Source organism: Camelina sativa, chromosome 5 (genome assembly GCF_030686135.1).
Source record: "Camelina sativa cultivar CO46 ecotype springtype chromosome 5, ASM3068613v1".
Taxonomy (NCBI): Eukaryota; Viridiplantae; Streptophyta; class Magnoliopsida; order Brassicales; family Brassicaceae; genus Camelina; species Camelina sativa.
Genome location: NC_141884.1, coordinates 11,926,099 through 11,951,732, shown reverse-complemented (window position 1 = coordinate 11,951,732; position 25,634 = coordinate 11,926,099). Strand labels below are relative to the sequence as shown.

General features: G+C 28.9%; 2 protein-coding genes and 1 long non-coding RNA gene across 4 annotated transcripts; all 3 read left to right on the top strand.

Annotated features, from left to right (window-relative positions):
• The first annotated feature begins 4,437 nt into the window (after positions 1-4,437).
• LOC104786573 (putative indole-3-pyruvate monooxygenase YUCCA5) lies at positions 4,438-6,427 on the top strand. 2 transcript variants are annotated; one of them, XM_010512004.2, is made up of 3 exons: positions 4,438-5,279; positions 5,434-5,805; positions 5,896-6,427. In XM_010512004.2, the coding sequence occupies exons 1-3, from the start codon at positions 4,848-4,850 to the stop codon at positions 6,121-6,123; spliced, it is 1,032 nt and encodes a 343-aa protein (XP_010510306.2). In that variant the 5' UTR covers positions 4,438-4,847; the 3' UTR covers positions 6,124-6,427. The 2 variants fall into 2 exon arrangements, with proteins under 2 accessions (XP_010510306.2, XP_087308220.1); XM_087452094.1 differs by lacking the exon at positions 4,438-5,279 and having other exon boundaries at positions 5,896-6,128.
• A 5,833-nt stretch (positions 6,428-12,260) lies between these two features.
• On the top strand, positions 12,261-13,861 carry LOC104786572 (uncharacterized). The gene is made up of 3 exons (XR_767546.3): positions 12,261-12,474; positions 12,929-13,052; positions 13,663-13,861. It is a non-coding gene; the product is annotated as an uncharacterized LOC104786572 (long non-coding RNA).
• Positions 13,862-14,939: 1,078 nt separating this feature from the next.
• Positions 14,940-16,597, top strand: LOC104786571 (callose synthase 2-like). Its single transcript, XM_010512003.3, has 6 exons — positions 14,940-15,171; positions 15,324-15,451; positions 15,555-15,693; positions 15,904-15,985; positions 16,086-16,170; positions 16,258-16,597. The coding sequence occupies exons 1-6, from the start codon at positions 15,042-15,044 to the stop codon at positions 16,321-16,323; spliced, it is 630 nt and encodes a 209-aa protein (XP_010510305.1). The 5' UTR covers positions 14,940-15,041; the 3' UTR covers positions 16,324-16,597.
• Positions 16,598-25,634: the final 9,037 nt, after the last annotated feature.

Sequence of the window (25,634 nt, the reverse complement as noted above, 5' to 3'; positions counted from 1 at the left end):
GTTTAGTGTTTTTTTGGTTTGTCTCTTTTAAACAAACTAGAATATGACCGTGCTAGAGAGCACGGGTTAAAATTCCTTCTTTTTGTTTATTTGGTAATTTTTATTTAAAATATTGTATATATGATTATTTTATTTGTTTTATAAGGTTTTTTTATGGAATATTATGGCATGAAATCTTATACTGAATATGACTTATGAAAATAACATCTATTATGTAAGATATATTCTAGTATATCTAGATTTTAACCCGTGGTATAACGCGGATTAAGTTGTGTAATAAAAAAATCAATTTTTGTTTGTTAATTTTATCTGATTTGTTTACTGTTTAAAATTATATATTGTATTTTGATTGTTAATTTTATGACTTAACCTATAGTATAACACATATTAATTCTAGGACCAAATATGTAACGTTTGTCAAAATCATCATGACTGAGAAAGCCTACCAAACAACATTATTTCAAAGTTAAATTTAATCTAAGAAATCATATTTTTGAAATTTTAGCCCATGCTCTAGCAAGAAATCATATTTCTTGAAATTTTTTCATATTATATTGACATATTATTGATCTGTGCTATAACAAATCAAATTAGAGTTTTTATAATTTTTAACTTTTTGATCTATCATATATTTATGATATTCTTAAAAATATCAAATTAAACTATTTTTAAAGATTCCAAATTAAATTATTTAAAAAGTTTATTATAGTATATAAAACTATACAATTCAACAAAAAAAATATATGAAATGAATTTAAATATTTAAATTTTTACCTGTTACCCAGTTATAATTTTCTGATAAAGTTAGGTAAGACTTTTTTTTTTAGTATAATCGGAAATGATTTATAATGTACGGAGGAGTGATTAATTTCTATTACATTCTGAGATTTTTTTTGTCTATATATAGTTAGTTCATTATTATTTGAGATTTTATTTTATTCTTTGGAATATCTTTTTAAGAGGATTATAATCCTAAATCTATATAACCTATCAAATAATAATCCATATAACTTATCAAATAATTAATCTTAGTTATAACCTACATTAATATTATATGGTCTACCAAGTTGAAGTTACTTCCCTTTTATTAAAGAGGGGATAAGTCAACTCTTGTAGTATAATGAAGGGCTATATTAATCTGTAACCCCAGAAGAAAAAAATAAATTATATCTGTAGCCCTCTTTATTTCATATTTAGTTCTCTCTTCTCTCTTTGTTTTTTTTCCTTAGTTATCTTTTTTTTTTTATGTTAACTACAGAAATGCCATTAGACACAAAATTATTTTATCTCTTTATAAAATCGATGATATGATATCAATAACACTGTTCCGGCCAATAATACTGTTCTGGCCAATAATACTGTTCATCTGAGATTGTCAATTTAATTATGTATTCAGTTAACATGATAACAAAATATATATATATCAATAAGTTTACGTGTTACATCAAATTATATCGCGATATATTTATCAATAATGTGATAAACTTATATTTATCGCAGTAACTCATTTGTTATATCATATATATAAATAACGAGTTACATACAATATAGTATTTGTGTGATAACTATTTGATCAACATGTTAACAAATAACAATTGTTGTAGCGTAAAAAATCATATATTATTTGTTAAATGTATAATTATAATGTTTTAGTAAGAACATGATTATTTATTGGATTAACACGATAACAATATATATACATATAAGTTTATATATATCTTGTTAAGTCTTTTTATATCGTGATAAGTTTGACAAAAATGTTCATGAAATACATAAGTAAAGATATAGAATTTAATTATGTATTTAGTTAACGTGATAACAAAATATATATATCAATAAGCTTACATATATATCGTGTTACATCAAATTATATCGCGATATGTTTATCAATAATGTGGTAAACTTATATTTATCGCAGTAATTCGTTTGTTATATCATATACATAATATAATGAGCTACATACAATATAGTATTTGTGTGATAACTATTTGATTAACATGATAACAACTAACAATTGTTATAGCGTAAAATTTCATATATTATTTGTTAAATGCATAATTAACATGTTAAAACAAGTTATCATATTAAAGTTTAATAATTAAACCATGGATGCACTGGATCCTAACCAACCGGATCAGATATTAAACAGCCAAAAGAAACCTATGAAATCTGGTGATGAAAATAGCATCGCAATTATCTCATTCTCAGGTTTTATGAGTAATAATTAAAAAAAAAAAAAAGAGTATCACATATCTATGAGGACCACTACCGTCGTAATATTCAACAATCACAGCTCCTCCGTCGTCATCTCTCTGCACAATTCCAATCGGAATTGGAACCACCACCGAGATTTGAACTCGTCACGGCCACCGCTTGGCCTTGATCTTCATGGAATCCAAATTGTACCACCACCCTGTCACCACATCTTCGCTTGATCTTCATGGAATCAAAATCGGAACCACCATATCAACCTTCTCTCCACCACAAATTCAAATTCATGATCAAAATAACATAGATGGCAAGAGATTATGATTTATTTGATGCTAGTGATGTTTTGCCGGAGAAGACAAACACATAAAAGAAAAAGAAAAAAATTATGTATGAGGGTGTAGTTGTCTTATATTCATGTATGTATATGTCAAATAGTATGTAAGAAAGAGAACTAATTATTAGATTATCTAGGAGTACAGATTCATATTACTCAACAGTGAACTAATTGTTTTGTTTAATTTAATTCTTGGAAAGATAACACTAAAGTTAAATGTCTTTTAGTAGACCGACAAGTCAACCTTCATTTCTCCTCCGCCTCCGTCGCTAACAGTGGTAAAATCAATGAAGGCACCGTTGGCGTTGGATACATCTCTCCTTAAAGAGTGGACAATACTAACTCTAATAAATGAATTCAGATAAATAATGTTATCTAATCATATTGTTGCACGAGTTATCTCCATGTAGAAAAAAATTCTTTGAATATTTATAGTTTAATCCTGTTTTTCCTTTTTCTTCCATTGAAATATAATATTATTCGAAAGAAAATATATGTTTTCGTCCCTTCAACTACTTAATTTTACATCTTTTTAAAAATTATTATTTGAATAATTAAGAAGTGTTTGCCCACGTCCATACATTTTTCTAGGCCGGAACCAAACAAATTTACATAATTTTTTTCTCAACTACCAACTCGACTCAGTGATTTTTAGACTTTGACTAATAAAGTATACTTTAATAGATGAGTAACTTAATCTTACATAAAAATGGAGACACTGGACCGGCCTTGATATCATGATAATAATTTCCTCGCATTTCGAGACATCTGTTAGATTTATAATTGATATCTGTTAGGTAGTGTTGGATCCGCTAGTGATTCAGGGTTTTATTTGATCGACTCATTGCATTTGGTCTAATTTTTTAGAGGAGAATGTTAAGTACCTTTGATATAATTTCTTGGTTAATAAATAGTTGATGTTGAACAAAAAAAAAAAAAGATATGAGAGCAAAACAAAAGCAGGTACAACTAGTAATCATAGCTAATTTAAATAAATCAAAACACCAAACCTGAAACAAAACCGAAAACCAAAAGAAATAGACTTGAACGCTACATTACATCCGCACACAAGTCTCAGCTCAAGTCAAGCTTGTGGCTTATAGGAGAAACAATTGAAAATGAGACCTCCATCCACACAAATATGAATCTTCTCCCTTTAAGTAGTACGATACATATTTAATAATTTCAAATTATTTGAGATCAAACACGTTTATATATGAATCTTTTCCATATATATTGTGCTTCCAAGAAGTTATATATATATATATATATGTATTGATGTTTTTTTAAAGAACTAAATACAATCATAACTCGCCCATCGTAGTACATATATACATCCACTACGTTCAATAAATTAGAGCACTTGAAAAAGAATTTCCAACTTTTCCATTTTGAAATGAATTTTTTAATGGAAGAATCATAGAAAGTGATATGAAGCGAATAATACTAATATTAAAGGAGAAAAGAAACTATAAATAAGAAATAATAAACCTAGCTAAGTTCGTATAAATTGACCAAGAATGGTTATTAAAAAATAGTGTAAACCTGTGATGTGTGCTCGATCATCTTAACACTTGTACACTTCTACTATACATATATTACAAGTAGGTTTAAACTTTTCAATTATAAGTCCTATAAAGCTCATGGCTCATGTGTACGTACGTAGTCTATTCACATTTCAATTAAATTTTAAACTATATCTTTGTAATACCGAAAGCTATTTAATCAGTACCGCCACAACATTTATCACCTACTACATTTTTGAAGAACTTTTTGCATTTAGTTAAGGGGTTAAAGATATGCACTTTCAACGCGCAACGTCGCAGATCAAATGCAGCTTCCTCATTGTTTGTTGTCCCACTATATAAACACACCCACACTGCTTCTACTTCCAAACACAGTCCACGACATCTCAATATTCTTATACAACGAAAACAAAAACCTTATTCAATTTCACTACCAACAGTTTTCAATTCGATCAAAAGCATCCCCAAACTTTATTCTATATACGCTGCATATATATTTTTAAGATTTGATCAGACACGCCCTTTTAAGAATGGACAACATGTTTAGACTCATGGGCAGTGAAGAGTTCTCCGACCGAAGACGGTGCATTTGGGTTAACGGTCCAGTTATCATCGGCGCAGGGCCATCGGGGCTAGCCACGGCCGCTTGCCTCCACGAGCAAGGCGTTCCCTTTGTGGTATTGGAGAGAGCAGATTGCATAGCTTCTTTGTGACAGAGACGAACTTACGACAGAATCAAACTTCATCTACCCAAAAACGTCTGTCAATTACCTAAAATGCCCTTCCCGGAAAACTACCCTGAATACCCAACGAAACGGCAGTTCATTGACTACCTTGAGTCTTACGCAAACCGGTTTGACATTAGTCCGCAATTTAACGAGTGTGTTCAATCCGCTCGGTACGACGAGGTTAGTGGTCTCTGGCGGATCAAGACGACAACGACATCATCCATTGCTGGATCGGAGATGGAGTATATTTGCCGGTGGCTGGTGGTGGCAACGGGAGAAAACGCCGAGAGAGTTGTGCCGGAGATCGATGGGCTCACGACAAAGTTTGAGGGTGAGGTGATTCACTCTTGTGAGTATAAATCCGGCGAGAAGTATAGAGGGAAGAGTGTTCTTGTCGTGGGATGTGGAAACTCCGGTATGGAAGTTTCGCTTGATCTCGCTAATCACAATGCTAATCCCTCCATGGTTGTTCGTAGCTCGGTAAGTGATTATACAATGCTTAAGTATAGAATTGCTTTAAACTCAATTCTCTTAAAAATTTTAAAATAAAACTTAAATGATTTATTTATTTAATATTTCTTTAAAAAGTACTTTCAAGCTTAGAGCTAAACTGTTTATTGGGTATTTCGACCAGGTTCATGTCTTGCCGAGGGAGATTTTTGGCAAAGCGACTTTCGAAATCTCGATGATGCTGATGAAGTGGTTACCTCTATGGCTAGTAGACAAGCTTCTGCTGATTCTTGCATGGCTAATTTTGGGAAATTTGACAAAGTATGGGGTAAAGAGGCCCAATATGGGACCAATGGAGCTCAAAGTGGTTACAGGGAAGACTCCGGTGCTTGACATTGGAGCTATAGAGAAAATCAAATCCGGTGATGTAGATGTCGTCCCTGGAATCAAACGGTTCTATCGTAACCACGTGGAGTTTGTTGATGGCCAGAGATTAAATCTCGACGCCGTGGTTCTCGCCACTGGTTACCGTAGCAACGTCCCTTCATGGCTTCAGGTGAGAAAACACTTTGAATTTGGACAAGTTGATTTGTTTGGTTTCTTGCGTAACAATCAACTGACTCTGTCTGTTTTGATATTTTTCTAGGAAAATGATTTGTTTTCCAAAAACGGGTTTCCAAAATCAGCGTTTCCAAATGCATGGAAAGGGAAATCAGGACTTTACGCGGCTGGGTTCACGAGGAAAGGATTGGCTGGAGCATCAGCAGACGCCGTTGACATCGCTCAAGACATTGGCAACGTGTGGAGAGAAGACTCCAAAATACACAAGATGAGATCACGAGTGGTTTATCGTAGATGCATCTCACTTGCTTAGGCTTCAAGTTAGGGATGGGGTAAAAACGAAAGTGTTTATTTATTCTTTCATTTTTTTGGTCGAAATTTTATTAATTCATTTCATTTATTCTTTAAATTAACTTTTTAAAAAAATGTGTAGAATATAATAGATATTGAAAGAGAGAGCCATCTCGTCAAAAGACCCAACGGTGTTATTTTTGAAGGCTGGGTTCTGTATAACTAGAGTGATGTGGCTTTTCACTTCGTTTTTTTTTTTTTGTAATGAAATTATATAATGTAATAATAATAATAAATTGGTTTCTTTTGTTCCTACCAAAAAAAAATTTGATGCCAATATATGTGAACAATATCTACGTTTGTTCCTACACATGATCGGAATTGTCGATGGAAGCCTTAAATCCGTAACATCAAAAGACCATGCCTTGCTGACTTTTCCTACTTTGATGGAAGCTATGCGTCCCTCGCCAATTTAATCTATGCCCTTTGTGAACTGGACTTCGAGAAAATTTGCATTTCTTTTCCCGTTCGCTTATATTTTGATTGAGCAATGTTTCAGATATGTCACATACATAGATTATAGCTCTAAGACCATCTCCTCTACTATAGCATGTAGACACGAAGCAACCATTAAAAAAATATATCAATAACATAAATAGAACAAAAATTAAAATTTAAAATACTTGAATGAAAATTTGGTAAAAGGAAATAAAGTAAACTGACTGATGTAAACACGCGTGATTCAATTTTGAGGGTCGATTGATGATCTGTGACGCCCGTTAAACACTGTTAAACCGTAGATTAAAATCTAGCAACACTATAAAGATTAAATACTTTTAAGCCAACGATAATTAAATGATGTATTTTTCTTCTAACCAAAAAAATCGAGGTATTAAACGTCCAAATAAAATATTTTTTGGCTTTTTAAAACTTTACTATATGTTTTAACTTATTCATCAACATAATTTTGTAAATATATCGTTTGCCACTTATTATATTAAAACTCTCGATTTTGCTTAACAAAAGACAAATATTCTTTAATTTCTTTCAACTCCAAATTAAGAGTATCTCGTTATTGGAACGATGATTTTGAAATATATTAGGTAATTTAGATATATAAATACGTTCTACCTCAGCATACCACACATATTGTGAAAGACATAATAAATAATAGTTTCTAATGTTATTTTATTGCAAAATACTATCATATATATTAACATTTTTGAATTACTATTATAAAGAAACCTTTATTTTGAATAATATTCAGTCATTGGTTTAAATGTAAAGCTAGAGTTTAACCCGCGGTACACCGCGTGACAATTTTTTTAAAAAATAATAACATTTTAATTTTTATTTGTTTTTTCTATTTAGTTTGTTTTGTTTAGTTAAATAATAATTTTGTTTGGATTGTCAGTTATTAGAACAATAATAGTGGGAATAAATACATAAATATGTAATTTATAAGCTATTGTCGGATTAAGTCACAATTTTACCAATGATTTAATTGTTTTACAAAATTTTAGTTAAATTACCCTGATTTAATATGTTTAATATTCTAATATTAGTGGTATTGACCAAATGATTAAATGAAGATTTAACCCGTGTTTCAAAACCAAATTAATAATATTTTATATTTTTACTAATGTTAATTCAAACCGTTATGTTAATAATATGTCCTGCCATATAAAAACAAACCGTCATATTAGTGGTTTAACCCGTGTTTTAAAACCGTCATATTAGTGGTTTTGGTTGTTGGTGTTGTGTTTCGTTTGTGAAGTTGATATTTATACATGGAAAATGCTTGATGAGCAAGAAGTTTACGATCCGTAGCAATAAAAGAGAGATTTTAGTATTATTAACATAATTTTATTTGAGTTGATAAAATTATCGCCAAATAATATTCAGTTTCTTAACGTGATATATATTATATTAAATATATTTCTTGATGCTAAAATTAAATATACCCGGTTACTGAGTTTCTAAATTTGAGTTTCTGTTTTTATGAACTTTATTAACGTTATAATCTATACTATTATTTTTGCAGCAGTTTTTGCTCAAAAATACTAATAAGGAAAGTTTTAGCAATTAATGCTACTAATGCAATTAATTCAGTGACCTCTAGCAATTTTATATGGACCTCTTAGTATTTTATGGGCCTCTTGATAATTCATAATTTAAGGGCATCCATTTATTTAGGTTGTAGACAAAACGATGTCCAAAATTTTATAGAATCCGCGAAAATATACTCTTTTGCTAATAATCTAGATGAAATTTCCGGAAAATGAATTTGTAGACAAAATTTCAGGAAAATTATATTGCAATAACTACGACATTAATGTCTCAATTGCCAAAATAATTCTGAATACAAATGAATAGACTCTTGATTTATCAGGTATTCAAACTTTAAAAACTTTTATTTGGTTTATTGCGGTTTTTTATTTTAAAGATTTTTAAAAGGTTAAATATGAAAAATATTTAAATTTTTAACAAGTTAAATATGATAATATAATACCGTAGATACACAATAAATATTAAAAGTTAAGATGATATAGTGTGAGTTAAAATATCTCGGAATGGGGTTATATAGCGGGATGGGTTTTATCGATATTTATATAAATTAAAAAATAGCAGTAATTCGGTGTTACACGGGTAAAACATCGTTTCATTATTTTGTTAACACTGTCAGTATCAGAGAATAGACATATCTAATAAAATTTAAATTACGATTACAAAAAATTAATTATATTGCGGTATTATATTGTTTATTTAACAATTATTATATAATTATAACATATTTAACCAACAAATACAATTTATAATTTTAATATTTTAATTATAAATAATTTTTCCCCGCGATGTACCGCAGGTCCTAATCTAGTAAGTATTGCGATTATAATCATTTGTTACTCAAATTCAGCTGTGTAATTTAAATTTAAGAGATCATACAGTCTCTAAAGATCTATTAAATAGTTTTGAAGATTTTATGGGATTAAAAATTTAATGCGTAGAGTTGTTTTTTGGAAAAATCGAAATATATAGATGTTGTCAAGCTATTTATGGCAATAAATGTATCAAATTAAGTCGATTTAAATAGTTCCATTAATTGAGTTTCTACGAAATGTAATTTTAGAAAAATCGTTAGGGGTTAATGTTGTAAATAAAACAAATTAAATATAAAAAAAACTTAAAGGCCGTAAACCAAAATGTACTTAAAAAATGTTAATATAGATTCATTTGCAATTTCGTGACAAAAAAAAAGATTCATTTGCAATTAAGGGTACTATGGGAACAAAATAAACAAACCTTAAAGGAATCAAGTCATTTGACCGCATGTTTCTAGCGGATATTAACATAAGCACATTTCTTAAATTCGCATATACCATTAATCACTAAATTAATTTCAAAATTAAATCTTAGTATTCATTCTTGGTAAGATTTCAATAGAAAGGATAATAGTAATTATCATTTAATTAATTAAATATATAATATATGTGTTATTTATTACAATTTTTATGCATAAAATCAATAATATATAACAAACAAAAACTAATTACTTTATATACTCCTCATTTGTTGTTGCATTACATGGCATACCTAAACAACTCATTCTTGGTATGATTTCCTAAGATAATGAAAACAATTATGACAATTTGATGCAAAATTAGTTATATTTATAAAATTAATTACTCTATATATACCACTAATTACTCGCATTTTCATACCTAAACAACCCATTCTTGGTATGATTTCTTAAGATAATGAAAACAATTATGACGATTTGATACAAAATAATCTATATTATTAAAATAAAAAAATACTTTTATTTTCCAGCTAATTATTGCACTTAAACCCTTGATCCATGGCATATTCCTTATATTCATTCAAGATTTTATATTTTGTTCTTTAATTATGATATTTTATATGATTTCGTTGTTGCTCAGTAAGATACAAACAACTAAGATAAAAAATGTTCTTAAGTTTATTTTCATATTCAACTTCAACAAGTATTTTTCCTGTCAGCACTTTTGAGGTTTGTGTAATCTAGGTACAATAATGTTCTTGATTGTTGTATCTATATGGTCAGTTGTATCGCGTTCTTAATGGTCTTCAAGGAGAAATGTGGAAACATTCATCTATTCTTGACTCCAAACCTCTTCAATAAGTTATTTCGTCTCAATCAATCATGCATGTTGGTTTATTCTTAATGGTTTTTCCTATGCTAATGGTGATTAGCGTTGAGAAAGGATTCCCTAGAGCGTTGTTTGACATTATATTGATGCACCTTCCTCCCATATTTTTCACATTTCACTTGGTAAAAAGATCATTACTTTGGAAAAATATTGTTGCACAAAGGTGCTGAATGTAGAGCTATTGGTCGTGGCTTTGTGGTTTTCCATACCAAGTTTGCAGAAAGCTACATGTTTTATTCCCGTAGTCACTTCGTCAAGGCATTTGAGCTAGCGATCCTTCTACTTATGTACCTAAAGGCCAATAGTTTTTTTTTTTTGTCAAGCCGAATGGTTCTAGAGTGGCTTTTTAATATAATATTATTAAACATATTACATAGATCAATTTTTATCTATTATAGTAATTAGTTTTGTAATATAATATTATTAAACATATTACATATTTCATAATAAATTGGTAAGAAATGAGCTTCGTAATAAATTGGTTACACAGTAATTTCCTACCATATTTCCAACTAAAAACATTCTATTAATATTCTTTTCAATTTCATATGATTATTGTTTTGTAGTAAAATTTCCCACAAAATTATTTCGACATTTTTTTCCTTTCATATTGCTTATGTTTTGCCTACAAATTTTCCTACGACAAACTAATGTTTATTGTTTCGTTTATAAGAATTAGAATGAGTTTAGTATGATATTTATTAAGATGGTAACCATTTATTATAACATTTTATAAAACTTTTGTTTCTTATAAAGTTTAAATATTTATAATATTTATAATTCTTATAAATTTTAATATTTATAATATTGAAACTTCATAAAAGTTTAAATATATTATTAACATTATTAACATTTTATAAAGTTTAAACTTTTTATAGTTGAAATATTTATAATATTTAAATTTCTTATAAGGTTTAAGTAGCTATCATATTTGAATCTTCATAATAGCACAAATCTTATTCATATTTTAAATTTTTATTAACTTTTTTTTTCAAGCGATGTGGAATATTGTACACACATTTTTTTATTTATCGATTGAGTAATTTGTGTCCGTTTTTTTAATTACATCATATGCAGAAAACTCACATATTTTATCAGCTAAATGTATTATATAATAATTAAAAATAATTTGAATATAAAATCATGTAAAAGTGAAAAGACAGTCCATATATATATGTTTGAATTAGGTAGATAAATATTCTTATCTTTTAGGATATAATATTACATACATAATTGATTTTGAAGTTTTGGTAAGTAATACCTTTTATTATATTTTAAAATATTACATATAATTAGGTAGATAAATTTTCTTATCTTTTAAAGTCAATGACATTGTTTGCAATTGTGTTGAAAATGAAAATTTATTTCAAAAATGTACTTCAAAAATACTAGTAATGATTGGTTTACTATTTGATAGTTTGGTTTTATGTGAGGTATTAGATCGACAAAGATTTCAGTCTTGAAATCGAATAATGGTGGTAGGGTAAATTTTAAATCTATAAAATACACCAATTAAAAAGTAAATCTTTGTCTTCCTATGAGGGAGAATCTGAATTCTCTCTATAAGTTTATGGTGATTCCATAAAATCTGGTCGACCTTTTGCCCAATACGAAATATATTTTTTTTTTAAATGTGGAGAAAGGTAACAATTATTTAGGCAAACCCAAAACAAATCGTTAAACAAGTTTGGTTGATGTCACCATGGAACATGGATAAAACAATAATTTAGATTGGCCACACTATCCTGTTAGTAAAACCTAATACTAGAGAGAGAGGTTAAGACAAAACCACAAGCATAATTTAGGGGCCTTAGACCATGTTTATCGGTGGGATATAAGGGGTTGTTAGTGGGATTTTAAGTATTTTTTGGAGAAAAAATAAATCAGAAACAAAAAAAAAACTGAAGAGATCCTCTTATATAGTAGACTCTCTTCGGGTGTAAGAGACGGTACGTGTCTCTCTTTGGTTGGACGAGAGAATAATAGAGAAGGCTAAAAATAATTTTTGTTTCGCGAAAACTTTTTTGGTTTCTCTCTTTCTCTCTTTCTCTCTTTCTCTCTTCGTGTCGCGATAAAATTTTTATGTCGCGGTCGGAGCAGATGCGATTGAAGTCCCGAAAAGACAAAGATTTGAATTTGGAGTCCACTCAATCGGACGAGATTGAATCAATTGGAATCAGAGGGTAAGTTTCTCAATACAATTAGTGATTGAATCAATCCCGATTAGTGTTTTATGATTAGTGTTCTTTGATTTTGGATCGCAATTTAGGGTTATTTGATGTTTGTTAGTTCATTAGGGTTCTTGGTGTTCCGATATGATCCATATGATTAGTAGATGTTGTCTTCTTAATCTCTGGTTATGATGAATTTGAAAAGATTTGGCCTTCATGTCTCGCCGATATGCTGATTAAAGTTACTAACTTGATTCAACAGAAGATCTTCTGATTAGTTGTTTTTGGTGTTGTTATTTGTGTAAGCTAATGATGATCCGTTTTGGTTAAGTTTAGATAAAGTCTGAAGATGGATATGTTATATAACTGATTTTGTCAAAACAATATCTCTTTCAATATCACTGATTTTGTAACTGTTTGTGTTCTTGACTTCATGATTCTCTTTTCTCTTTCAATACCACATCAGCATTATAGCTAGCATCAGCAGGATCATGAAGAAAGCTTTGGCCTTCTAATGGCAAGATTGGTAAAGATGCTAAAGACATTGTTCAGGAATGCGTCTCTGAGTTCATCAGCTTCATCACTAGCGAGTATGTTTTTCTCAAATTTTTTATTGAAAAGATTGAAGCTTTGATATGTGAGATATGGTTTTTCTTAAACTAGCGACGGATTTGAGTTTAGTTCAGAGAGTCTTATGATGATGGGCTTACCTAAAAGCTAGTTGCTTTTATATGGATCATGTTTGCAGATTATTTCATTAGGCTTCTACTATGTTGTTGTTGTTATATCTGAACTCAAACAAAGTGTTGGAATTTGTTTCCTCCTTGAACCGAACCGTTAGTTCTAGGTTGGTTTTTATGTAGCTGTATGATTTCAGGTTGTGCAACTACATCATTGAATATGTAACTGAGTTATAATAGTGTTGTCCAAGAATCCATGTTATATATCAATGAGTAACTTGTGTTTATTTACCATCTTGATTGATCCGGTTCCAAGATTCTTTTTACATGTAGGTTCTTTATCCAGCCTTCACTTATTAACAACTGAGGATAGTATAGGATAGTGAGACATGTCTTGTTTAAAAGTCTTAAATTATAAAACAACTTCTACTTGCTGATCATGTTGACCTTAAATTGTTGTCTTGTTGTGACTGGATTCCAAAACGGTTTGAATAACGTGAAGTTCTCTAAAATGGTGCAGGGGATATTAGAGATCAGTGTTTTGTTTATATTTGAGCTTAGCTGATCGACGACCATTTTCGGGATTACTCTCAAATTCGGTTGTGTTAGTTTGAACTTTTGGTTTTCCATTTCTGGTTTAGTTGGTTGTATTTAAAGATTTCGATATTAGATGTGAGAACAGTTTCAATGAAGGAAAAATTTGTCCATTTGTTACAAAATCTTTCAATTTATAAGTATGTCCAGTAATTATCTTTGTTTTGTGCATAGAATAGGAATACATTTAAGGCAGTTTGATTGTTTCAAATATATACTACAAAAGATTATAATACAATAATTTTGTCAAAAAAATAATTAAAATGCAATATTTTCTAATTTTATAAAATCTTAAATGTTTACACATTTATACTACTTCTATTCTATTTAAAAATTTTAAATTTAAAAAACAATATTTTAAAAAATAAGAGACCCAAAATAAGAACCTACCAATAAAAGAGAAAATTTTATCTAAGAGATCATGGATTCTTATATTCCAAACAGTACACAATTAATTCATAAAAAATTTAAGAACTCCCCTTCTAACCTATGATGCACGGGTACGTCTATTTGGTAGCCGTCCCCGTACCGGGGACATGTTGGGGATGGAAACTCTACGGGGACTCTATGGGGACGTCTTAGATGCTTTAGGGGAAGATAACATCGAATTTTTTGATATTTGCATCCATTTCATTTCATTCAAAGCACTCATATCATAAGCATATTTTCATTTCTTTATATTTTTCTACTTTCTAGACTTTTTCCCCCTCTCTCCTTTTCCTATTAGCTTTACTAATCCCCTCTTATTCAAGGTATGGGTATATTTTCTTATACATTTATTGAAGTACCCAAGCCGTACCCGTATCTACTAATTTTTACTTTGCCGTTTTCCGTCCCCGTTTCCGTACCCGATTCATGTTTCTGTACCCGTTTCAGTGCAACCTAGCTTCTAACAACCCACCAATAAATATGCTCTTAAGTATAGGAGCACCCAAAAATCGAAGAAACGACTTTACTTGAGAGCAGGGATTAATGTTTTAGTCCAAGTCTTAACAACATACCACCATCTCTGAAATTTAAAGTTGTCTGTTGGGGATTTAGCCTAAGAACAAAACACCTTCAAGACACCAAACCCATTTCAAAAGTTCACAAATTGATCACACAAACACGTCACAAAAGGGTATTTACGTCATTTTCTGTAGTCGAGAATCTTTGACACATATGTGTGTGTTATATATTACACAAGTCTGTCAGATTGTAACCAGAATCCGCGAGAACCGACAACCCTAGAAGATCAAAAAAAATAGGGAGGAGAATTAAGGAAGATCTAAAAACTCCTTTTGCGAAACCTACTAGATCTAAAAGATGTCAACAGAGACGACGACTTGTCTTCCGCCGGATAGTGAGATGGTACCATCGTCTCATACCTCGTGTACTCCGATCCTTGACCTGGCCCATCGCTTCCATCTCACCCATCCTCGGATTGGTTATCTATGTGAGTTTGGAACAAATCTCTCCAAGAGTAGTGATATAATAGGCTTGCGCATGTTAAATCTCATTATATATAATCTCTTAATTAAGATCATTAGTAAACACCCATATACAGTATTGTTTGTTTGATGAGATGGATGCCCTTCTATGATCAAGGTGTTCATGGTGCGCATGAGGAGTCACAAAGGCTTTACCCCGCATCACGCATGAGTGACATATTTCGTTTACCTTTAGGTGGTGGTGTTCTAAAATTTAACTTTACCCTTACGTATTGGATCAGAAGGGTAAGTACACATATAATTATCTCTCTTTATATCATCCACCTTGTTGTTTTCTCAACATCTTTCTCTCTGTATATATATTTTCATCATTTTCCTTTTGACTTAGAATGATGAAACAAGTGAACAAGGGCAGTTTCAGCCTCATACCGATTTACCTCATTTGCAAAGTTTCTGTCTAGACTTTTACGAGAAAAACATCATAGCTGTGATCAAGATCATTGGCAACCAATATACATATTTGAAAGGTAAAGGTTTATCTATTTTTGCATTGCCCGTTGATCATTTGGCAGGTCTAGGAATACTCTTGTAATTCTCTTATTATTATATGATCAATATATATATATATATATATATATATATAAAACAAATTAAGAATGTATCATCCTACAAGTTTATCATAAAAGCAATATGTGGAATCTTCTCTTAATGGTTTTCATTATGCTTTTTTTCAACAGAAAATGATCATTCAAGAAGAGACGCTGCTTACCATGCCCTCAAGGCCGCCTTTCCCACTTATGAGTGTCGTAGATCTATCGAGTTTGTGCTTATTAATAATTTTACAAGTATCGTTTTTTCAAATTTCTCTATAGCTTCTTCTTAAATATCTTTCTCTTCTACTTTTTTTTGTTTGTTTTAGTCACATTATAGATGCATGTGAAACTGCTCGTGATCTCTTCAAAGTCTTGGAGCTTCTTTCCAAAGATGTACAACTGCCTTCTGAGGTATTAGCATATATATATACTGTCGCATAGATTACCAAAAATATATACTGCTTTTCAATAATTTGTCTTACTTTAATTTTGCTGTAGATTTTGGAAGCCCATACTGACACTACAAGAAAACAATCGATTTGCGATGGAAGAATATCTAGCTAATCCCTCGCAAAACAACTATAGCAAGGGATTTGCGAGGAAAGTCAATCCCTGGCAATTCGCTTCTGGCAAATTGGTCAACGTTGCAATTCTCTCGCAATATTTGCTAGGTATTAAATCTCTCGCAAAATAATCGTAAATTGCGAGGACTAAAAGCAGTAGCAGATTCCTTGCAATATTGTTCATAGTACATCCCGCAGATTTTGCTAACGATTTACGAGGAAATTTTTGAAAAAAAAACTATATATTTTCTTAAATAATTTAATATATTTAATTTTTATTATATATTAGATATATATATATATATATATATATATATATATATATTAGGTATATTTATAGAATTAGTGACCGCATGACAGATTAAAATAAAAACTAATATTAATAAACCACCCAAACCGGGAATTGGTTAAGAGTTACAGAATTGAACTGGTTACAAAATGTTGGTTGAACCGGACGTTAAAATCAACAAACAAAAAAGCCCTAATCACACGCAGCCGCAACCAGATTCCGTTTGCCGACGAGCCCACGTTGCCAGCTGCTAGTATGTCGGCCTCTTGGCCAATTAATCCCTCAAAAATGATCTTCAAACCAAGCAGATTTTCAACCAGGTGGAAGGGAAGAACCAGCACTCCACTCGCGACACAAGCCTTTTGCACCGCCACCGTCTCCTTTAGCACTCTTTTTCTGTCGCCGGATTTCTTTTTCCATCTTCAATTATGGATCTTTGGGTGGAGTTCGGATTCAGGGATAGAGGAGGAGTTCGTATTCAAGGATCTTCGGGCAACAGATCTAGATCCTAGAAAGCAGACGTAAAATTAGTTTCACCAAATCAAAATCAAAACGAGAATTATACGAGGAAGAAAGGTAGGTAAGAGGATTGTGAAAACCTTGACGACTTGTTCAAATTCAGATTGCTGGTCATGAGATCTCGTGATATGGGTATAGAGGGACAAGAAGAGATATTCGATTGCTCGAGGAGGTTGGTGACGAAGAGGAGAAAGGAAAAAAAAAGAAAAAGTACGGTGCATGATAAGCTAAAAGACCAATCCATGTCTCTATGAACTAACCAATGGGAACTCAGCATTGTTTTGGTTTATTAATTTTGTAATTTGGAGTATTATTTGGTATATTATACGTAGACAAAATATCTTAAACATATTTGTAAATTCATTAATTTGCATAGCTTTTGTGTTAAATATATATGCATGTTCATTAATTTGCTTAACGTTTGAGTTAAGCATATTTACAAAATGGTTCGATTTTTTATTTTAATAGCTTTAGAGAATTTTGATTTTTTTTTTAAATTTGAAAACTTTTTTTTTCTAAGTATTGGATTTTAGTTTTGAATATATTTCATATTTGAATTTTGATTTACGATTTAATTTCTAAATTTCAAAGTTTAAAATTCTAAGGTTTAAGGGTTTATGATTTAGGATTTGTACTAAGTTTAAAATTTGGGATTATTTGATTTAATTTATATAGTTAAACAGTCACAAAACAATCACAAAAGAGTCATATATATATTTGAATTTTAGTTTTGAACATATATATATAATAACTGAATTTTAGGTTTAGAGATTTAAATTTATAAGTAAATATATATATATATATATTAAAAAGATTGATTTTGTGTAAAGTTATATATATACATATATTGTTTTAAATTTATGATTAGGATTTGTATTATTAGGATTTTTAAAGTTTAAACTTTACTTTAAAGTTTAGAGTTTATGATTTAGGGTTTTGAGTTAGGTTAAGGGTTTGGGGTATAGGGTTTGGGGTATAGAGTTTGGGGTATAGGGTTTGGGGTTTTTGTTTGGGATGTGAAATTAACAAAACATATAAACACATAAGTTAATTTTTCTTAATTTTTTGAAAAGTTTAGAAATTTATTTGATGAACCTATGAACACTCAAATGTATTTGAAATAAAATTCGATTAAATGTTATAATTACTTTTTTGAATTTTATTTTCTTAATTTGCAATGGATTTGCGATGACTCTTGCAATTCCGTCGCAAATCCCTTGAAACTTTGCAATGGATACTGTCATCGCAAAACCGTCGCAAATTTGCAATAGATTTACTAGAAATACTAATTTATCTCGTAAATTCCTCGTAAATTTGCGACGGATTTCCGAGGACCCACTCCCTCGCAAATTTGCGAAGAATTGCTAGTGACTTTATGTTTGTAGCAAAAGCCTCGCAATTCTATCGCAAATTTGCGAGGGATAATTTCCCTCGCAAATGTTCCTAGCAAATCGATTGTTTTCTTATAGTGTGAAGTGAAACAACTAGCTAAATTTTAGGCCTTACAACATAATTCCATGCTATATTTTTTCAAATAACTACCCTTCAATAAAGAGACTACCTGAGGTTATTTTCAGAGACTTTAAGTTTGCTCTCTTTCTTTGGGTGTGAATTTCTCTTTTGTTTATATAATTCGAGTCTAAAGTGAACAAATATTTGTATAATTTTGCAGCTTCCAGCTGCTGTGACCGCACTATCTGCATATGGATGGTGGTTTATATAATATAACCCCAGCCCTGCCCGAAACACCGCGGAAAGTCCAAGCTTGCTGTACTAAAAACATAAGACCTCGGTTATGCCCAGATTATAATTATTATTTCTTTCTTCAGTACTATGTTTTCTTCGGTTGTAATTTTAGTTGTATAATAATTCTGCGCTTAATTTTGACGAGATTAAAAAGGTGTCGTTTAAACCTTTTTTCAGCATTGGTTGTATGACTGCAGAGTAGAGTGCCAAGAAAAGCATCTAGAAAGCATAACTAATCCACGAAGAGTAAACTCACATGTAACAAATATGAGATTCCTACCAATCAATACATCAAGTTTGAAACTAGAAGTGCTTGGTAAATAGAACAATAGAAAAATAAATGAAAACTAAACATTTTAAGAAAAACATGTAAACTCATCCCTTCGCCAAATCATCTCTGATCATATTTTATGAACTCATCCCTTAACCAAATCAGCTCCGATCCATGGTAAAGATCAGCTCCAGTCTGATCTCTTATAATCCGGACTCTCCCACAATAAGATGATGCATGATTAATCCACGAAGAGTAAAACTCACATATGTTACAAATATGAGACTCCTTCAATGCAGTACCAATGAATACATGTAGGTTAAAAAATGAAAATTTAAAAAAAAAACGAAATTTGTTTTACAAAATCGAAAATCTAATATATTTACACAATATCTCTTTTAAAAAAAATGGAAGATAAATATTAGAATATATTATGAATATTTGTTTAAAGAAAATTTCTATTTTTTACAATATTAAAATGGTAAAGATAATTATGACGATTTTCCTTCTAAGCTATATATATATATATATATATATAGAGGCTCAGCCAAAACAGTAGAAGTCGGATTCATAAAGCTAAACATATATTTTGAGAGTATAATGTTTCTTTTGTATTATTTTGGTTCTAATGAATCAACTTTACTATTGTATGATTTTGATTTTTTTTTTTCATGTTGATGTACTATCCATATGCTTTGGTGCTTTGCATGATTAATTTTTATGCTGCTATAGTTTTTAATTATTATGTTGAATCATATCAAAAGTTTTACTCATTTTGTACTGTTTGGTTGTGTTTTAGGTGTACTTCCATTGACCAAGAATGTTTTTTGTATATCAAAAACAAGATTGGACGAACAAGTTGATGAAGCAAGCAAAAAAATCAAATCGGTAAAGTATTTTTAATAATTGTTTTTATTTGTTTTTTTTATAGTGGTGATTGTTATTCAATTTTATTCTTTTGGTTAAACATGATCATATTTTTATTCCATGATTTTTTATTCAACAAGCAAATGAGCAAACACAACTTTTGACAATTTTATATGATTCATCGGATTCTATTTTTTATGCTTTTTTTTTGTAGTGGTTGTTTGGAAAGCAAGATCAAGCAATCATAGACTTTGTCTATGGATTCTCCATCTTTAAAAAATATAGGTTGTATTATTTTCTATATTTTGTTTTGTAGTTTACTAAAATTTTATATGTAACCTAATAAATATTTTTATGTTTCAGTGGAATTCATGGATGATCATTGATCATAATTGAGGATCTACAAAACTGAATATAATGAAATACAGGTATTAATTTTTGCTAATCTGAATCTTTATTTTTTTTAAATAATATTGTTGCTAATGTTTTTTTGTAATAATTATAGCTGCAGAAAAATTATGGTGGATTTGTTCATAGCAAATTTATGGTAATCTTCTAAAAACTTGGATTTTTTTCTGTTTACAAAAAGATTTAAATTATAATTCTATTTATATGTAACCTATTACACAATTTTTTTTGTTTCAGTTGAAGTCATGGATGATCATTGATCATGTGGATCTACAAAATTGAATATAATGAAATTCATCAAGTATTAATTTTTGCTAACCATAATCCTCAATTTTTTAAAATAATATTGTTGCTAATATTTTTTGTAATGATTATAGTTGCACAACATTATGGTGGATTCTATTCATAAAAAAAAATTATGGTAATTTTCTAAAAACTTTGATTTCTTTTTATTTACAAATAAATTAAATGTTTGTTATGACTAATATTTAAATAAATTTTTGTGACTAATATTTGTGACTAATATTCCTTCTTCCTCTTAAATTGATAGAAAGAAGAAGAAAGAATATTAATTGGATTCAGGACTTTATATCTCAGAGATTTTCAAGAAGGAAAGAGATTAAGGAAGATTAAGAAGAGTTTTTTTTTAACAAGTTACAATTAATGTTTATTTGAAATTGCTTTGGATGGATAAATAATATATAATAAATAGTAAATTTCCCATTTTGTTTAATAAAAAAATTAGAAATCTAAATTTTATGCCTGATTTAAAATTTAAAAGTAATAGAAAATAAATACTATAATATATTACAAATATTTCTTTGAGAATATCCCTATTTTTTAAATTAGTAAATTTCTACAGACATTTTGTTTCACTTTAAATTTTTTTTTTCTTTTTTAAAACGAAAATTAGATGAAAAAAAACAGAAATCAAATATCATATCCAATTTATTTATTTTTTTTAAATGGAAAATAAATATTTAAATCTTTTGTTAATATTTGTTTCAAGAAAATTTATATTTTTTAAAATGTTAAATTTCTATAGATAATTATAACGGTTTGATTTGGATAGAAGGAATTGAAAATCTCGAGAGGATATACTACAAATATCCATTTAATTTGATGATATGACACAATCTTTTGTGATCTCGACAAAATCTCATAGGGTTGATGTTAATCTCCGGAAATCCCATGTTATTCCGGCTGGATACTCTATCACCAAAAGGAAGAACAAAGATTCTAAATAAGACAAAAGGTCCTGACAATTAAAATGTATATATACTGAAAATATAAACGTAATTTTAATAAATTATTTTTCTTTCACTTTTAAAAATAAACTGTTTAAAAGACGAATTATTATCTTTTTAACGAAAATTAGAAAATCTCAAAAAAATAAAATAATTGAATCCCATTTTAAATTATTAAAAATGGAAAATAAATACTATTTTTGAAGATTAAATTATAGCTTCTCTTTTAGTTAATTCTTTTCCATTTACATTTTTGTTGAAATCCTTTTTAACCTTATAATTAATTTACTTTTTGATTTATTAAATTAGTTGAACTATTATTTAAATATATATTTGCCTACACAAATTTATAAAAGAATTGAATTAGTGACAGTTTAGGCATTATACATTGTATAATTCCTGTTGTTTATGAGGCTTATATATTCCTGTTGTTATACTAAGGCTTATACAACTCATTGTATAATTCCTGTTGTTTATGAGGCTTATATATTCTCTCATCTGCGATAAGCCTATTTACAAAGTTTCCTTTTCGTATAAGGCTACGACAGTTTCCTGTTACTGTGGCGTTTGCAATTACTATAAACAAAAGTCAAGGTTAGACGCTATAACATGTTGGATTGTTTCTACCGAAACCGGTTTTCACACATGGACAGATTTATGTTGCCTTCTCTCGAGTCACAACTAGAAAAGAATTAAAGGTGTTAATTACAGATAAAGATGGAAAATGCCAGAATAAAACACTTAAATGTTGTTTTCAAAGAGGTATTTGAGACTGTATAATGATGGTTTGTAGTTGGATAATCATTTTGGATATTTAGACTTGAATTATATTTCTTCTCTTAAATATAGTGATTTTAAATATCTTTAACACTACCTCTATTTTATAGTCAGATATAATTTTTCACATTGGAGAAAACCATTTTCTAATTTTGACTTATTCTATATTATAAAATAATAGATAAATACATTGTAGATGGTCTAAGAACATATTATTTAAAATTTTCACATGATTATATCTTATTTAGTTTCAACAATGTTGTTTGAAAACATATAATTGTTAGCTGTATCAAAAAGTGTATACATAATTTTACATCATATCTATTAACTACAAACTTTACCTTTAATCTGTAATTATATATACTAGGATGTCAGCCCATACGTTATCGTACGGGAAAATGAAAATTTAAAATGATTAACTTTATGGTAATTCTTTAACTGTATAGTATAAAAATCATAAATAATGACTAAGATTAATCAACCAAATAGTTAAATAAAATATTTGTTGTATATATAAAATGAAAAATTGATTCAGTGAAAATAAGAGAATAATGTTAAACATATATAAATCTAAGTTTACAGAATCGTACTCAGATAATCAATTTTGAAAGATATTCACATTAAAAAAAAGTTTAATCATTATTCTATCGAAATTTATAAAAAATAATAAGAGAATCACGGAGAAAGAGCTATAGCTGAAACAAACTAAATTGACTAAAAAGATAAATTTTTAAAAAATTAGAAATCAAAATTAATTACCTAAATTAATACTTGAAAGAGATGATCAATACAGGTAGATGGAAAACGACACCAAGTAAAAGTTAGATGAATAAATCAATAAATAAAACAATTCAAAAAATTTTAACAAAGATGAGTGGATCAATGTTGATTAATAAGTTGAAAGAAAATAATACTTATAATTTTTAAATTTGGAGGTGTTAAACAATACTCAAAGAACAAAAACTCTTTTCAAGGTCAATAATATATATATATATATATATATATATGTCCATAATAAATGTGAACATTGAAAGTTGTGAATACGGCAAAAAAAACGCAATTGTTGGATCAAAATATTGCAACTTTTAAGATCATTAATAAATCTAAACAGTTAGATGAGATAATAAAAACAATTTATTCCTTATATTTAAATTGACACCTAAAAGTGACTTTGCTATAATATATAAACATATAAATCTATGAAAAATAAGAAATAACAATCAATTACCTAGATTAATAATTGGAAGAGATGATTGATGCATGAATAAATGGAAAATGATACCAAACAAAAGTTAGATGAATGAATCAATAAATAAAAAAATCCAAATTTTAATAAAGATGAGTGAATCATGTTGATTGATAAATTAAAAGAAAATAACACTCATAATTTTTAAAACTTGGAGGTGTGAAATAATACTCAAAGAACAAAAACTCTTTTCAAAGTCCATAAAAATCTGTATATATATAAAAACAAAAAGTTGTGGAAACAAAGAGGTGTAAAACAAAAAGATGCGAAAACTAACAAGTGCAAAAATTGAAAGCTAGGGATACGACGAAGAAGACCATATTTGTTGGATTAAAACTTTGCAACATTATATAAACAAAAAGGGAAAAAGCTTAAAAATACCTCATCTATTTTTTATTTGGAAGTTTAATACCTCGTCTTTTTTGGTTGGAAGAAAAATACCTCATTTAATTAAAACGTGTGATTTAATACTTAAACTAATAAATTTTGTTAGTTTCATACTTACGATTTTTTGACAAAAATAAAATTCCGTTTTTACCCTTAGTATATCAATTAATAATTAATTTTAAATGACATAGTATTAATTTATGGACAATTCTTGGATTCACCCCCACTTAATTAAGGAAACAAATTATTAATTAAAGAAACAAAATCTGTATATCATTCAATTTTAAAGTTATTAATTCTAAACATTATATTATAGTTTTTAATTATTATATGTAAATCTAAATTACTTTTTTATAAATCCAAACCGACATATAATTTTGTTTAATTATGTAATTTAAACCCTAATCATTTTTTATAAACCCAGATTGAAATACAATTTTGTTTAATTGTAAAATCTAAACCCTAACCACTCTTTTATAAACCCAAACCGACATATAATTTTTTTAATTTTAAAATCTAAACCCTAACCACTCTTTTATAAATCCAAACCGACATATAAATTTGTTTGATTGTAAAATCTAAACCCTAAACCACTCTTTGTATACCCAAACCGACATATAATTTTGTTTAATTATAAAATCTAAATCCTAACCACTGTTTTGTAAACCCAAACCAACATATAATTTTGTTTAATTGTAAAATCTAAACTCTAATCACTCTTTTGTAAACCCAAGAATTTTCCTTAATTTATAGGCTTATTTGAATTAAAATTAAGTTTATTTAATATTTCTTTTTATTAATTTTAATTCAAATAAAATTATAAATTAATACCATGTCATTTAAAATTAATTATTAATTGATATACTAAGGGTAAAAACGGAATTTTATTTTTGTCAAAAAATCGTAAGTATGAAACTAACAAAATTTATTAGTTTGAGTATTAAATCACAGGTTTTAATTAAATGAGGTGTTTTTCTTCCAACCAAAAAAGACGAGGTATTAAACTTCCAAATAAAAAATAGATGAGGTATTAAACTTCCAAACAAAAAGGTGTAAAACAAAAAGGTATGAAACCTAACGGGTGCCAACATGGAAAACTGGAGATGCGATGAAGAAACACAATTGTTGGATCGAAACTTTGCAACTTTTGAGATCATTCACAAAAGGAGAGATAATTAATAATACTCAAAGAACAAAAACTCTTTTCAAAGTCCATAAAGATATGTATATATATAAAAAAAGACGTGTGAAGACAAATAGGTGTGAAACAAAAAGCTGTGAAACAAAAAGATGCGAAACTAATAAATGCAAACATTGAAAGGTAAGGGTATGACGAAGTAACACAACTGTTGATCAAAACATTGCAACTTTATATAAATAAAGAGGTGTAAAACAAAAAGGTGTGAAAACTAACGGGTGCCAACATGAAAAGTTGGGGGTGCAACAAAGAAACACAATTGTTGGATCAAAACTTTGCAAATTTTGAGATCATTAACAAAGGGTGAGATCAATAATTATACTCAAAGAACAAAATTGTTGGATCACAATTGTTGGA

What these genes read in the sequence shown, in the direction of transcription:
- LOC104786573 (XM_010512004.2), top strand. Translation starts at nt 4,848, where the DNA reads ATGCCCTTCCCGGAAAACTACCCTGAATACCCAACGAAACGGCAGTTC. An exon ending in CCATGGTTGTTCGTAGCTCG is followed by an intron (nt 5,280 to 5,433) that starts GTAAGTGATTAT and finishes TATTTCGACCAG; the next exon opens with GTTCATGTCTTGCCGAGGGA. An exon ending in ACGTCCCTTCATGGCTTCAG is followed by an intron (nt 5,806 to 5,895) that starts GTGAGAAAACAC and finishes ATATTTTTCTAG; the next exon opens with GAAAATGATTTGTTTTCCAA.
- LOC104786571 (XM_010512003.3), top strand. Translation starts at nt 15,042, where the DNA reads ATGTCAACAGAGACGACGACTTGTCTTCCGCCGGATAGTGAGATGGTA. An exon ending in GAGTGTCGTAGATCTATCGA is followed by an intron (nt 15,986 to 16,085) that starts GTTTGTGCTTAT and finishes TGTTTGTTTTAG; the next exon opens with TCACATTATAGATGCATGTG. An exon ending in ATGTACAACTGCCTTCTGAG is followed by an intron (nt 16,171 to 16,257) that starts GTATTAGCATAT and finishes ATTTTGCTGTAG; the next exon opens with ATTTTGGAAGCCCATACTGA.